Source organism: Schistocerca americana, chromosome 1, assembly GCF_021461395.2.
Source record: "Schistocerca americana isolate TAMUIC-IGC-003095 chromosome 1, iqSchAmer2.1, whole genome shotgun sequence".
In the NCBI taxonomy this organism is placed as follows: domain Eukaryota; kingdom Metazoa; phylum Arthropoda; class Insecta; order Orthoptera; family Acrididae; genus Schistocerca; species Schistocerca americana.
In genome coordinates this window covers 677,293,108-677,309,469 of record NC_060119.1, presented here as the reverse complement: position 1 = coordinate 677,309,469, position 16,362 = coordinate 677,293,108, and the positions used below count along the sequence as shown (strand labels likewise).

The 16,362-nt window shown below is 43.8% G+C and overlaps 1 protein-coding gene across 3 annotated transcripts in view; it reads left to right on the top strand.

Annotated features, from left to right (window-relative positions):
* Nucleotides 1-16,362, top strand: part of LOC124608822 (DNA-directed RNA polymerases I, II, and III subunit RPABC3) — a 483,494-nt gene that overhangs the window by 382,088 nt on the left and 85,044 nt on the right. For all 3 annotated transcript variants that reach the window (XM_047140017.1, XM_047140018.1, XM_047140019.1), the window contains exon 3: nucleotides 11,187-11,364. In XM_047140017.1, the coding sequence (XP_046995973.1) occupies nucleotides 11,187-11,364 (178 nt within the window). The remainder of the gene's footprint in view (nucleotides 1-11,186; nucleotides 11,365-16,362) is intronic.

The window sequence follows — 16,362 nt, the reverse complement described above, 5'->3', positions numbered from 1 at the left end:
CTAACATCTGAGCCGGCCGAAGTGGCCGCGCGGTTCTGGCGCTGCAGTCTGGAGCCGCGAGACCGCTACGGTCGCAGGTTCGAATCCTGCCTAGGGCATGGATGTGTGTGATGTCCTTAGGTTAGTTAGGTTTAACTAGTTCTAAGTTCTAGGGGACTAATGACCTCAGCAGTTGAGTCCCATAGTGCGCAGAGCCATTTTTGAACTTAACATCTGAGGTCATCAGTCCCCTAGAACTTAGAACTACTTAAACCTAACTAACCTAAGGACATCACACACATCCATGCCCGAGGCAGGATTCGAACCTGCGACCCTAGCGGTTGTGCGGTTCCAGACTGAAGCGCCTAGAACCGCTCGGCCACTCCGGCCGGCAGCAAACATATTGATTTCCATATTAAGGACTGATCTTTGAAGATCAGCTCGCAAAACTGAATGTGGCACTGGCTGTGCTAAGGATAGAACAACCTTATTTCAATGACAGAGAGCTGTACCGAAAATAATGTAAAAATTGTTATAACGTCGTCGTTAAATGTGCAGATTCTTTACATTACACGTATAGCTGGATGGTTGTGCCACTATACAAAGTTGCTATTCAACGTGGTTTACATTAGGAGCGATCTTTTTGCGTTATCGGTGAACCTAACTCTCGAATCGTCGTTGGAAAAAAAATCGGTTGTGGACTGTCGTATTCAGTTCCACAGACAGCTTCGTATCGTTGGCCTAAAATTATCTCCAAAACCACTGGTCCAAGCAAGGAATAGGGCAACAGATTCGTGCTATATGGCGGTGGGTTATGAACCAGTCCCAGTTGCCTTGTCATTAGTGTCATCATCGTAAACATTTTGTAGCCTTACCTTACTTGAACGAACGATTTGCTCCCCTTCTACATCAAGAACACTATATCGGTATGCTGCTTCTGCTGGGAATTCTTTACTGAACAGCTTGTCATACAGTCAGTGAAGTCGAGCATTAAGTTTTTAGCACTGACGGTAGACGGAAGATTATTTCAAGAAAGTGTCACATTAAAGATCTTGTGCAGAATCTGAATGGTGCTATCTTCACTACAACAAGGATTCCTATTGTCTCTGACACTGAAACACGAAGGCTTTTGTTTACTTTGCTTATAGTTATTCTGTCGTCTTGTATGGTGTAGGCCGTTGTGCAGGTGTCTCGGAATTCTAACTTGCAGTCCTTGTACATGCATTCCGTCGGGCGTTTTGTTGCTGACGATATTGACTCAACCAGAAGAAACTGCAGCGTTCGTTCGGCGAACACAAGACGGAAAAACGATGTGCATTTGCGTAACACTTCCTTCAGCATTGTACGGAAAGGTGTGCACTGTTCAGCAGGTTGCATTTTCAACAGGCTTCCAACGCAACTGAAAAGACTGAGTGATAAAACCCAGTTGTTCAAATACAAGTTGCGTTATTTCCTTGTGGCACTGAGTCATGGAATAGCGGCATGTGCATACACAGATAGCGGTAGTATTGCGTACTCACGATATTAAAGGGCAGTGTATTGACGTAGCTGTCATTTCTACTCAGGTGATTCATATGAAAAGATGTCCGACATGAATATGGCCGCACGACAGGAATTAAGATTTTGAAAACAGAATGGTTGTTAGACGCTAGACGCATGGGACATTCCATTTCGGAAACTGTTAGGGAATTCAACATTCCGAAAGCCACAGTGTCAAGAATGACCTGAGAATACCAAATTTCAGGCATTACCTCTCACCACGGACAATGCAGTGGCCGACAGCCTTGACTTCACGGCAGAGAGCAGCGGAGTTTGCGTAGCTTTGTCAGTGCTAACAGACAAGCGATATTGCGTGAAATAACCGCAGAAATCAATGTGGGACGTACGACTACAATATCCGTTACGACAGTGCGGCGAAATTTGGTGTTAATGGCTTATGGCAGCAGACGACTGACGCGAGTGTGTTTGTTAACAGCACATCTCCCCTGCAGAACCTCTCCTGGGCTCGTGACCACATTGGTTGAACCCTAGACGACTTGAAAACCGTGGCCTTGTCAAGTAAATTTCGGTTTCAGTTGGTAAGAACTGATGGTGGGGTTCGAGTGTGGCGCAAACCCCACGAAACCATCGACCCAAGATGACAACAAGCTGTGTACACTGGTGGTGGCTCCGTAATGGTTTGGGCTGTGTTTACGTGTAATGGACTGGGTCCTCTGGTCCAACTGAACCGATAATTGACTGGTCATACTGTTCGGCTACTTTGAGACCATTTGCAGCCTTTCAACGACGGAATTTTTCTGGATGACAATGCAGCATGTCAGCAGACCACAGTTCTTCGCGATTGCTTTGAAGAACTTCAGGAAGATTCGTGTGAATGATTTGGCCACCCAGATTGCCCAACATGAATCCCATCGAACGTTTATGGAACCTACTTGAGAAATCAGGTCGTGCACAAAATCCTGCGTCATCCATACTTTCACAATTATGGGCGGCTGTAGTGGCTGCATGGCTCAGTATTTCCGCAGGGGTCTTCCAGCGACTTGTTGGGTCCATACCACGTAGATTCGATGCGCTGCACTACGCCAGGAAAAAGGATGCCCGTCACGATATTAGGAGGTACCCCGTAACTTCCGTTCATAAATTTTATAATCGTTCTGTAAACAATGTACTGGCTCGTTCCGTGACACGTAGATGTGGATAGCTTGGTTCACGGACCCTTGAAATAAATAATAAATAACTTGAGGTGTAATTTGAACTAGCTGCGCTATTTACTAAAGAAACTACGAAGGTTCTGCATTCTAGCCTAATACATGCTGTTAGAAAGAGGTAGATTACGATAACTCGGAATCTCGGCCAAGGAGGTCATTGCAGACAGTCCTTGTCAGGAAGAAACGCGTTATTAGACCCCAATATTACAGGGTGCGCAAAAAAAAGAAAAAAAATCCGATATGATAGGTCTGAATTTCTGAAACTAATAACCATATACGATGAATTTTGGTTTTTGGTGAACGGGAAACTCAAATTTTTTTTTCATACCTTTTCGTAGGTTTTCAGCATGCCCCCCTTTAGATGACGGTATATGACAATACAGTACTGTAATTGTTCCCACACTGCAGGGAGCATCTCTAGAGTTACAGCTTCCACAGCCGTTGTTATGCGATGTCTCAGTTCATTCATTGTTGTTGGTAACGGAGGCCCATAAACAGGAGTCTTTTATAAACCCCCCACAAGAAATTATTCATACAGTCAGGTCCGGTGACCTTGGAGGCTAGTAATGTAAGGCTGAATAATTTGGTCCAGTACGACCGAGCCATCGTTCAGTAATCCTTTGATTTAAAAATTCCCGCACTTCCAGATGACAGTGTGGCGGTGCACCATCCTGTTGGTAAATGAAGTCGTTCGAATCAGTCTCGAACTGTGGGAGCAGAATGTTCTCAAGCATACTGAGATATGCGCTTCCTTTAACGTTTAACAATGGCGGGTGCCCCATCTGTGTCAAAAAACAAAAAATGGTTCAAATGGCTCTGAGCACTATGGGACTTAACTTCTGGGGCCATCAGTCCCCTAGAACTTAGAACTACTTAAACCTAACTAACCTAAGGACGTCACACACATCCATGCCTGCGGTTCCAGACTGTAGCGCCTAGAACCGCTCGGCCACCCCGGCCGGTCATCTGTGTCAGACACTCAGCGACGGCACGGCGATTTGCCTTTACACAAACAACCTGTTCCTCGTAATTGTTCAAGTCATTGTCTAATGCTCTGTGCTGCAGGAGAAGCCACACCATATCTAGTACGAAAGTCACGCTGAACAGTTTCATTGATCCGCATTGCGTAAAACGTTTTCTGTTGTCCCGACTCCAATTCCAGTAAAAAAAAAAAATAATGAAGTGGGCGAACACTGCTGCTGCCTAGCAGAAACCATATGAAACTCGAAAGTTTGCTCTCTCCAGCAGTACGTTGATCACGCACATCTCTCAAATAACATAATAGTTAGGATTTTTTTTAATCGGGTGATTCTTTTGATGTACCCTGTATATCAGAAGAGCTCTCTCTGAAGGGAAGAGGTGGGGAGTGGAGGAATCGCGCAGCGCCAAGGGCCGGAGAGGTATGCGGGAGGACTTGACCTAGGGTGTGCGAACTTGACCTAGCACAGCACAGCACGGCACGGCGGGGCGGTGCGGCGCGGCACAGCACAGGAGCTTGGCGGCGACGGCTGGCGGCGGTCGATATCTGCAGCGGATTGGCGCAGGCCGGCGCGCGCATCCGGGGGTCGGGGCAGCGAGGGCGCGGGCGCTGGCGGAGGCGGAGGGACCTGTCCTGTGGCGGCGGCAGTCTGCGGCCGGCTGCTGCGGGCTCCGCAGGCGGGGGCGGCTGCCTGCCCGGCTGTCTGCCGGCCGCGCCGCGCCGCCAGCGTAAACATCACACTCTGCCTGCTGCGCACTACCGCATCGATCGCCACGCCTTTGATGTACGCCTGGCGTGTGTGAGTATGCTGACACACGGGACCGTACCGCTGACCGCCGACGTCGCAGTCTTCTCTGTCGAGGCGCCTCACTTGCTCAATGTTACGCAACGTGCAGGCAACAGCGCTGTCACACTGTTGGCCGGCGGCTCCTGTGACAGGTGAAGCTTCTGTTTTTGCTGCTGGACAAAGTGCTGTGCGCGTGAGTGTGCGCGCTGCCGAGTATGTCACATTGTTGTATCATACTGCCGGGTGAAGTGTGTGTGTGTGTGTGTGTGTGTGTGTGTGTGTGTGTGTGTGTGTGTCACTGGATACTGCCTTGCATGGGTGTTCCATGATGACGCAAGTTCTCGTGTTATAGAATAGGATAGAAGATAACAGAAGGTAGAGGGAAAACGTTGCTTTCCTTCATTGAAGAACAGCCCCTATTGCATCATACTTTGACAGTAGTCTTCCTGAATCCTCTGTCGCTTACGTATGAGTCGTACTTCGGAATTCGGAAGAATGTTGATCATCTTAGCAGTGAGGACATGATACTGAAGAGATTTTTTCGTCATCGAGAACTTTCAAAACATAACCAGGCAGCCGTCTACTGTTTTGGGTGATATTATCTGAACTTCACGGGTGGGTCATAAGGCTTCAGTGAGTTATGTAGCCACACTTTTAGACAGCCTACCATGACGCGATAAAAATCTAATATGGATATAACAAATGCCATTACAGAATAATAAGCTTGTCACAGCTATTTCCACTGCTAGATGTTCAGATCAAAGAGCAAATTAGTTGGCTGATTTGTAGCACTGCCAGACACGGAATCTTCCACTGTTCTCTGAACATATGTTGTCCTCTGGTAGCTATGGCCTGTCTTAGCTATCTTCATATCGGTGTCATCGCGAAACAGCGCGCGGTTTTAATTATACAGCGAGTGCAGTATAAGGATGACCGAACATGACATGAGGACAAGATGCTCACGTGTTAGGACTGAATGAATACTGCAACAGCCCAGAAAAAGTCTTAGGTTTTTCGGAAAACTCTCGGGAAGAATATAGAAAGGGGGCCAGCGTATGCTGGTGAACAGCTGTCTCCGCCGACGTGAACTGTGCGACAAGTAAATCAGCCTGACTGGTCACACACTGTATCATTTCAGGGCTCTTTATCACTCCCAGGCAAACCGCATGGTGTGTCACTCGTTCAGCCATTTGTTTTAATGGTGTGTGTGTGGGGGGGCATTTTTAATATTCAATAAAGGGGTGCATTACTATGAGTAGCGCTTTCGGACCAAAAGGCGAACTTTAAGGTTTTTTCATTATTTCTGCGGATGTTTGCAGAGGTGTGACTGTGACCAGTATTGACTGACTTGTCTCCATCAGACGCAAGTAAGATGTGTTCGATGCAACGACTTTAGATTCACTGTGTGCCCAATGGTAGTTTTGCTTCTTACTATCTTCAGTTATTCCTTAACTGTTGAGAAGCAGCCATTATTTCTGTAGCTAGCGAATTACCAAAGAAACATACTGTAACGTGGTCCTTAACACTGGCGCTTTTCATATGGTTTTAATAAGATTTAAAGCTGCCGTCAAATGGAAAGTTGGTCTGGTTTTGTCTTCTCCATCCGAGTAACAAGTTAAATCAGTCTGCTGCGGTAGTGGACGTGGTGATAACACTTGACATTTAACCGAGCTACTGTACATTAAAAAACAAGCGAGATGGTGCGGTAGTTACCATAACTCGGGAAGACGTCGGTTCAGACCACCCAGACTTAGGTTTTCCGTGATTTCCCTAAATCCCTTGAGGCAAATGCTGGGATGGCTACGCTTTTAGAAAATGACCGATTACCTTTCCCATCGTTCAAACTTTTCGAGCATGTTTTCCGCTTATAATGAACAATTAAAAATAATTAGAAACCCTTCCGCAATATTCAGTAATATTAATTGTGTAAAACATTTATACTTAGTTGTCGCATAAATTCATTTGTTTATAGACTACGGCATACCCAAAATGTCAGGTTTTTAACAAGCACTGTATTTTCTGTGAAATGTCATTTATAGATCTTGAATTGCGTTGAATTGTTTCAAATGCTCTCCCGCCCTCCCCTCCCATTCTCCTTTTCAGTAATGTAGCGCGCATAGTGTAACTTAAGGGAAAACATAGCTTGGTTATTCACATCGACTATTTCAAGCAGCTGCTACTGTAATCGCTCCAATAGGCAGTCACACCAGGTACGTTCACGTTCCGTCGTATTTATCATCTGTTGTTGGTAGTATCACACCTTAAGGAACATATATTATTCCAAAAGTGTCGGGGACGTAACTTCGCGTACGTAATTCGTAGCAAAAAGATTGATTGTTTGGTGTCTTCATGTACTGAGTAGTATTAACCCATCTATGATGCTACAGAACTTTGTTTATAGCTTCAGTATGAGTGGCGTACTTCTGCACCCCTTTTCTGCAGTCAGTTCAGCACAAACCAATTCTCGTGTATGCCCTTTATTTGAAAATCGTGTATCATAATTCCGTGATGTATATATAGTTCCGCGAACCAGTGTCACGGTCAGAGATGCATTTATATTCCTTCATTTTTAGGGTTGCGTAACTCTGTTGATAAAAACGGAGCTCTTATAGGATACTTTGGTTTCTGTTTATTAATAACAGTTTCTCAGGAACGGGTAGACGTTTCAAGTTCAAATTTGTCACATACTAAGGTCTGTGGACCCATGGCGATGTAAAACATTTAAGCTACTACGTCTGTGGAATCAAAAGATACGGCCGTTTATGTCACATATTTTGACACTCTCAAACGTACTCCTCAAAACCCATAGGGTACTTCCCGTTGGCCTAGAATAATGTTATTTAGCAGAAAGCAAGGCTCCACAGTACAAGTAAAGGAAAAAATTGTTAATTTGTAGTTATATCACAAGAAAGAGAGGGTGTGTGTGGTTTTTTTTTTGTTTTGATTTTTCGTTTGCTATCTGACTGACTGTTCTTCTGTTAAGACCCCTTTGCCTCAGGGATGGGTAGACATATGAAGTTGAAATTTGTCACGTAATGAAGTCTACGGTCCCTGTGAGGTGTGAGACATTAAGCTGCCAAGTCGATACAATGAAAAGATGCGGCTATTTATGGCACATACTTTGGTATTGTGCCAATATCGGTATACGATAACAGGCAAAAACCATCGAACTTATCGATTCCCGGAATGGATGAACTTTGGCTTTGTTTCTAAATATCTCTTCTGCTATCAGTCACGATTTTCTTTCATTCATGTTTTACAAGACACGTTTCGGAAAATGATTCCCATTTTCAAGTGTGTTTATCGATGCATACTGTGCATTGAAAGTTGGGTGTGATTTTTAACATATGTGAGATCCTGCACAAGTTGACCATAAGAAAACTTAAAAGTGAACAAAACAAAGCAGAACTTCACACATCGAAAACGTTGCGTAAAAATGGCGTATTACAAAGAAAAACACTTGAAAATGGGAATCATTTCCCGAAACGTGTCTTGTAAAATACGAATGAAAGAAGTCGTGACTGGTAGCAGAAAATTCATAAACAGACATACTGTTTTCACAGTCGCAGGCTTTCAAAGAAACCATTTATAGTGGCCAAAATAAGATTGTCTGTGTACATAATTAAGTTTGTACGGAACCCTCGGTTCGCTAGTCTAATCGGAACTTACCTAGAGTTTTTTCCTCAGCATGAGTTGTGTAGCTAATGTTGAGGACAAAATGTAACAAGTGCTTGTCGCAGAAGTACTAAGGAAAGTTGACCGTGCATCGCAGTGACATACCGGGTCAGAGTTTGTGGATCAGAGCATTAAAGAACCCGCGACAGTTGTCAGTGGGCTTCCCTCGTGAATCAGGCGCTCGTCTGCCAAGTGGCGCTCACCGGGAATTCCGAGAGGTTGGGGACGGCGCTGGGCTGGCGTGGAGCATCCCAGTGTCCGCCGCCGCAAAGTCGCTGCGCCTCCGGGCAGCCGCGGGTCGCACGGCAGTTTCGTCTCTGCTGGCGTAGCGTTCCTGTTAGTTAGTGACCACCTGAGGCGACAACGAAGTTATTGTTATAATTGTGGAAAGACGTTTCTGCGCCCTTATGTACGATGCCGTTAGCACGTAGTCGCAATAGACAGCGTATCTTGGCTCTGCGTCAGTTGCGATAACCTCTCATTACAGTCATTTTAATAATGCAGGTGCTTAGATCGGCGTGACACGTAGGTAGTTGGTCAGGTAATAAGATTCTCTTGCAGTTGAGGAAAATATTTGTTCGCTAGACTTAAGATGCGCGATGGGCCTTAGTTTACTGAGATCGTGAGTCGCTGTGTCACAACATTTCTCTCGGGAATGGAATGATGTGAAAGTTCATCACGGCATACAACTATTTATGGGAATATAACTATAACTGGGGCCCTTGCCTTTCACGGTGAATTACCTTTGTTACATCGTTACTTACTTTTCTATATTGGAACAAGATAAAATAATTCTTACATATATGCAGGTCACCACAGCAGCAATAAATTGTTTTTACTGGTTTTCTTTCCGTGCTGTTTCTTATTAAACTTTTTATTGATTTCACTTTGCGTATTTGGAGTTAACGTCACTAACCTCGTCCCGTAATTTTTTTTTGTTCTGCTGAACCCATCCGGAAACTTGCGGCTACATGTCGGATGTTCAGGTACGTGGATTAGATTAGTTCCAAGCAGAAGAATGATTGAATTGATAAAGTGTGACGTTGTGCAGTGACATGCAGTATTACGGAATACCTGTTGATTTAATTAATGTTTCCCGTTTCACGACTAGTGAAGAGTGTTAAGGCTTGGAGGACAACTGATTGTGCAGCAATGTTTCAGTTTATCGCCGTGTTAGACAGTCTGTTAGTTGCTTGCACTGTGCCACAAGTTGCGGCGGACGAACAGAAAGGCAACTGATTGGCGCCAGAAATTCGTAATAGAATACTCATTCTCTTGCCTCTCATGTTTCCCACTGAGCTGCTGGCCGCGGTTGCCAGACAAACAACATAGTTTTCCCGCAACAACAGTTCCATAAAGGGCAGTCACCGTATCCACCGTTTTCAGAAGAACGAGTGTGCGTTGATTTCATACTTAGCACGTACCAGCATTATAAACTTTCGGACACTTACGTGTGTGTGTGTGTGTGTGTGTGTGTGTGTGTGTGTGTGTGTGTGTTTTAGCTAATGAGTAATAGCGGAGTGTTTCCTGCTTCATCTCTACAACAGAACAAAGCAGACAAGCTCGTGACCTAACAGGAAATTACGCTGGCATTGGCTCCGTAATGATAAATGCTGCATCAGGACGTGAAGTAATGGCTAGTGACGAGTGGGAATGCAGATCAATAGTATGCTGCAGATGGCCTGATTACTGAAGCAGCACTGGACTGATGTCGTTTGACTTGAACAAGGCGTTGGCGCCACCCTCGTTCTGCCGAGCGACGCAGGCTGTCTAAATGCAGATTAATTACAGAAAGGTTCTCTTGAGCAGCAGATGATAATCATGAAGACATTGATACAGCTCTCCTCTAAATGTGTGTGTGTACCAGCGTCGTTGCCTACAGCATCTTGATCTATGATCTGGAATTAAGATTTGTGACGGATTAAAAAGACGTTTTGAGTTGCGCCATGGGTTGTAGCTTCCGGCAAACGTTTGGGTTCGAGACCTGATCCGGCACATAGACTGTTGAAAGCAGTTTTAGTAGTGTTGAGTGTTCATAAAAGAAAGAAAAGTTAAGGACTGTGATGTTTAACAAATCTAAAACAGAATTCTACATTAATGATTCGTAAAGTGTCGTAAGTACTAGTTGTTCTTTCCTGCGTTGAACATAATTTTAAGAAAAATGTTGTAATAATTTAAGTTATTATTTTGTAGTAACGAATAAAAATGAAAGCTATGAATTAACCTCATTGGTTGGTTCATACTCATAAACGTCGAACTTGTTCTTTATGGATGTATTAGTGCTACACTAGTTCTTGCAACGGTGCTTGTGATGGTAAGTGATCATAGTGGATAGCATTTACACGCTTGATCACCTATATGCTATCGAAATTATGCTTTTTCATGATATTTATGTGCATGCAGTAAACGAAAGTGTTAATTATAATTTAATGACAGATCAGTAAGTACTTTCCGGTTGAACATGTTTTGTTCATGAGAAATGTTCTCTTCTTATCAAATATCCACTCTTCTGGTAAAGCAATAAAGTTGTTTACTTTTAGCAGCGGATTTGTTTTAGCCAAGTGAGATATCCTACATTTTTAGACAGTTACTAAAATCTTCCGATCCTCAGTAGCTGCCTAACTTAGAACAGAGGCCGTGTTACCTATTAGTACGTCACAATTAAACTTAGTATTCACATTCGTTGCCTTCGACGACTACAACCAGACTTTCATCTTCCAATCTAAAGTGGGCTGAATAAATATTGTCAGTGTTGTGTTCGCTGTCTTTCTGCGCACGTTGTACGTCAAACGCCACATGATCATTCCGTTACCTGTGAAAGCCTACGTCCGGTATCGGTAGATTCAACCCAACCCATTTACACGATTGAACATTAGATTGAGCCCACTTATTCATTTGCAGATAATACTTGTGACTGGTAGCAAATAATCTTACAACGTCGTGTTGGAGTATGAACTACAGTGACGTATGAGTATGCTTCCAGGGCGCGCACTGATGTACCTATTTGTGGGAGCGCGTGCTACTGCACGTTGTGTGACTGCTCTTCGTGTGCTCGCAGGCGACAAGTTCCGGCTGGTGCTGGCGACGACGCTGCAGGAGGACGGCTACCCGGACAGCGGCGACTGGAACCCGCGCGAGACGGAGGGGTCGCGCGCCGACCGCTTCGAGTACATCATGTACGGCAAGGTGTACCGCATCGAGGGCGACGACGCCGCCACCGAGCCGTCCAGCCGCCTGTGAGTGCATTTCTCGCTGTAGCGCCCTTCAGAATACGTGAGGCACGCTGAGCCAGCTGCTTCTTACACCACAGAAACACATTGATTTGTTGAGTTCAGTAGCGCCATGCGCAGTAAAGAAAATCGCATTCCTGATGCTGCCAGTGCCCAACTGCAATTTGGATTTCCACGACTGATATTATACCGAACGAAATAGTTAGCACAACTGTAACTTCATCAGTATTCACAACGCATTTTAAGTCTATCACGTGCGCCCAATAGACTTGAAAATGCTGCGTGCAATGAGTCGTATACTTTCTGTTGTACCTCTATACATAAAACTTGTTGACTCACCCTCTGATTCATCATCGCCTGGCTCAAACCACTAAGCATAGAAACGTGAAATTTGCAGAGGGTGTTGATTTTTATTGTAAGCGTCGTTAAGAACGGGTTCTTCGAAATTTCACCCCTAAGGGGATGAAATAGGGGACGAAAGGTTTTTTTTTTAATATGTCACTATTTATGCAATTTTGAAGCTAAACCTACGAAAACTGGTATTTGGTTTCTCGGTAAGAAATAAAAAAAAACAGGTGGTTTATGATTTTTGGAAATTTCGCTCCTATGAGTGATAAATAGTGGATGAAAGCTTTTTTTAAAAATCTTTATTAAAGAACTGCTGAAGTATTTTTAAGGCTACATCTATGAGAAATGGTATTTCACTTCTCAGTTATTAATAAAAAAATTACTAGTTTCCGTGTTTTTGGAAGTTCAGAGTCTAAGCTCGTGAAACAGGAGTAAAATGTTTTATGAAAATATTTCATTGTGAAACCATTTTTAAAGCCAAATCTTGGAGAACTGATTTCTAGCTTCTCGGTTAGGCATGAAAAAAATATAGTTCATCGCCTCAGCGGGTAAAATAGTAGGCGAAAATTTTTTTTTTGAAAATCATCGTGATTAGAGAACTACTGAATCATTTTTAAAGCTATGAAAATTCGTATTTCACTTCTCGGTTAGATATAAAGAAATAAGTGTTAGGAGATGAAAATTTCTATGGAAATATCACCAAAAGAACGCAAAAGGCACGATTAACAAAAACCCGTGCACTCCGGCTACCATAATCGCCTGCTTGTCAGACTACATTCTGGAAAGACCATGCTTTTATGACTTAATTAGGAGCTAGAATTTGTGATCAACATAAAAAATAGACTAAAGTTAAACAAAAAACTGTGCAGTCATTCTATAACGAAGCAGCGGGCGCTAAGCTAGTTCTACTATAAAATCGTGACTTGTGTCTCATTGTTCGGTGTATGCTACTGAACTCATGCGTTACCAGAGTGCTCTGTTCAGAATAAATACACATGCAGAAATCAGTTACATCGCTGAAAATAGCGAACAGTTCTCGAAACACCTCAAGTGGATTAGTAAGATATTTGACTGACGTAAGTTTTAATTCAATTTGCACATTCGTTTGATACCTGCTTCAGTAAAGATCGAGACAATACTGCGTGCCAGTGTCGTCGTCGTCCCCCTACACACACACGCGCGCGCGCGCAGGGAAAAGACATTGGTAACGATGCGACTCACTTGCAACTAATATTTCGCCGAAGAAGAAATCCGTTATCACTTCTTAAACAGTACTAATCTACAAAAAAATAGCGGTCTCATGACACAAAGGTTTTCTTTTTGCCTTCGGTTGGCATGCAAATCGATTTTGTAACATACCTCTATAAATTCCAGTTAATCCTTAAAATTATGCAAGGTTTTCCTCGAGTCAGTGCTGGCAAAAATGGTTAGAGTACGTTGCTGCAGTAGATCACAAAGAACATAACAAGGTGCAATTACCATGTCACTCTTGGCATGGTGCTTATTGTGTAACATAGTGACGATAATCCCCCCCCAGTTTTTCGGTACCGAGTTCAAGTATAAAAGTTCGAGCATGGTCCGGTATTCGTAATCCGATTAGTAAACACATCATACGTCTTCTAAGCCTGTTTTTCATTTTGTTGGAAGTACTTTTACATACGAATAATCTGAATCATCGACGGCGCACAGGAAAAAACGAGTATTTCCTACGACTCAAAACATTTGTGTATCATCTATTTTTGTAAAGAGGGGCGTGTGTCACATAGTACAAATTCCTGTTTAGTACCCTGTTTTCGTTGCAGCCGTAGCACCGTGCTATGTGTGGGCCACACGATTTCTTTTTTAATTATAGGGAAGCTTGAGTAGTTGTTGGCTCTGAGCGCTATGGGACTTAACATCTGTGGTCATCAGTCCCCTAGAACTTAGAACTAGTTAAACCTAACTAACCTAAGGACATCACACACATCCATGCCCGAGGCAGGATTCGAACCTGCGACCGTAGCAGTCGCGCGGTTCCGGACTGAGCGCCTTAACCGCGAGACCACCGCGGCCGGCCGAGTAGTTGTTCTCAGTACGTTTGTCGTAGTGTTTACTACTGTAATTAGCCAGCAGTTCTGTGATGACACTCTGTCCAAACCAGCCCTCCACGAAGCGCGCAGTTGTCCTCTCATCCATTATTGCATTAACCCCCAAGTATGCTGTATCTATCATTGCCGTCATTTTTGTTTTAAGAAAGCGTTTTTGCAAATGAGCTTTCATTTTTCTTACCTAGTTGCATAAAATGTCAATGTATTGAAACAGTTGTGCACGAAACATAGTGAGAATTTACACCGCGACTGTAGAAGGATGCAGCCGTAACAGAATACTGTAAAATAATTTTCTTATTTACGATTTACGCTTCTGTTTGCTCACCTGTTTCTACGCCGGAGCGAAGTAGGTGAGCAATTTCGTTTCGAACACTTCGTCGAACGTTCCGTTCTGGATGTGCACGTAAATTCAGTATGTCATAGTCTTTATCATTGCATTTGTTTTCCCCTTCATCAAGCAGTGTGATGTGGATAGACAGCTTTGTCTACAACGCTGGAAAGAGACCGTAGTTTGCTAGGAAAAGATGTGAAGAACGAAGGAAACGAAATTTACTTTTGTGTGAGACACCCTAAACTTCAACGCTCAGTTGAATTGAGTGATGTGTTTGTGTCGCTACCTGTGGACTTTGGAATCCAACTTTTCGCCCCACTGTTTGGGGCTGTTTCACGAGTGCTGTCTTCGCGCGCGAAGGAACGTTGCAGTCACAGCAGCTCGTCTTGCGCGGGCATTCGGCGATCCAGAAGCAACTGCATACTATAAATACCAGCGAAATCGATTGTCCCCTGTCGCCGCCGTGTACGTCTGTGACAAGGAGCGAGTAAGCTGCTGTCGTAAGCGTCTCCTTGGAGACGCTCCCGGCACCTGCTCACCTCGCTCCACAGTGACAGCGGTCAGATTTCTGTTTTCATTCGTTACTCTGAATAATCACATCTCTTCAGTTTTTGTCAAGTATCGAATGGCGGTAGGCTATAGCCTCTTGAAACAACGGCATACATTGATTCACCTACATCGGTACCTCACACATCACTGTGACGCGCTTGTCAAAGTTTTTTTTGTGCAATGACAATGTTGCTGTCCGTCCGTCCGTCCGTCCGTGTGTGTGTGTGTGTGTGTGTGTGTGTGTGTGTGTGTGTGTGTGTAATGTCCCACTGTTCGTCATGCAGTTAATTTCATCTTAGCGGCCCTTGCGTGAGCGTAGAGGGCATATTCTTCATTGAAAAGGCCTTTTAGTACTTCCGCGAGGTAATCGACGTCTACCATTCAGATTGTTCGATATCCCCCCCCCCCCCCTCTCTCTCTCTCTCTCTCTCTCTCTCTCTCTCTCTCTCTCTCTCTCTCTCTCTCTCACACACACACACACACACACACACACACACACACACACACACACACACTTACACGCGTTGCCTGTTTAATCTAGCCGCAAGCAAGGCTCACTATACCAACATAGAAAGGTCCCGGCGGAGGTTCGAGTCCTCCCTCGGGCATGGGTGTGTGTGTTTGTCCTTAGGATAATTTAGGTTAAGTAGTGTGTAAGCTTAGGGACTGATGACCTTAGCAGTTAAGTCCCATAAGATTTCACACACATTTGAACATTTTTGAACTAAGATAGAAAATCGCAGTAAACAAATCTCTCCATCACTTTACCAAAAATTGACAACGTTTCACATTCGCACACCGTATTGTAAAAACTTCTCGTTTAATGATATACCTAACCTTAAATACTTCGGTCATTTTCGGTCAAGTCCACACACAAGGAAAACTTGAAGCCACAATTGTCACCTGGACTATGAACAGCGCCGGACCTTTAATGTTTTCATTGGTTACCCCTAGTTCTGTAATTGTTATACTTTTAATATAGAAATGAAAAATAAATGCTTGTGGAAAGAAGACGCAACTGATTTAACTGGAACTGAACAACGTTACACTGTTGGAAATAACTCCGAAACTGCTGTATGGCGATGGCAACAGATTTACGACCAACCTTAGTCACAAATTGTCGCTGAAACCTTGGGGGAAATGGGAGAGAGTAGCGTTATTGCCTGTGGATTCTAGAGGGAACACTAAAATCTAACGGAACTGACTCATCGGAATACCGCTTTCTGTTGCTGACGTCTAGGGTGAAATATTAACAGTGCAGGGTGGGAGGTTATGTTATTAATTGGGCAAAACTTATTTTAACGAAATAACCAGTAGTAAAATGGCCCCTTGTCCTAATGTTTGAATTCACACTGCAGACCTGTATTAGACATACCGTATATTAAACCAACGATCATGCGAGCATCTGCTTTCGTTCTTCATGCGTGAGTTTCTGAAAGACATTGAATGACATGGCGAAGTGGGTTGTGTGCACCTTGATATTCATAAGAGTTAGATTGTCATATCGGCTTCTGCAACAGCAGATACCTTTAACATTCACAGATTTGTGAACGGATTAACTTAAGAGGAAGACAGTAGAATGTATCTTGGACTGAGCGTTAACAACAATTAGACAAAATTATTTTATTCATGATGATTTGAGAACATTGCGGCTGTTTCACCGAAGAAAAGGCTGCAACCAGCCGTAAT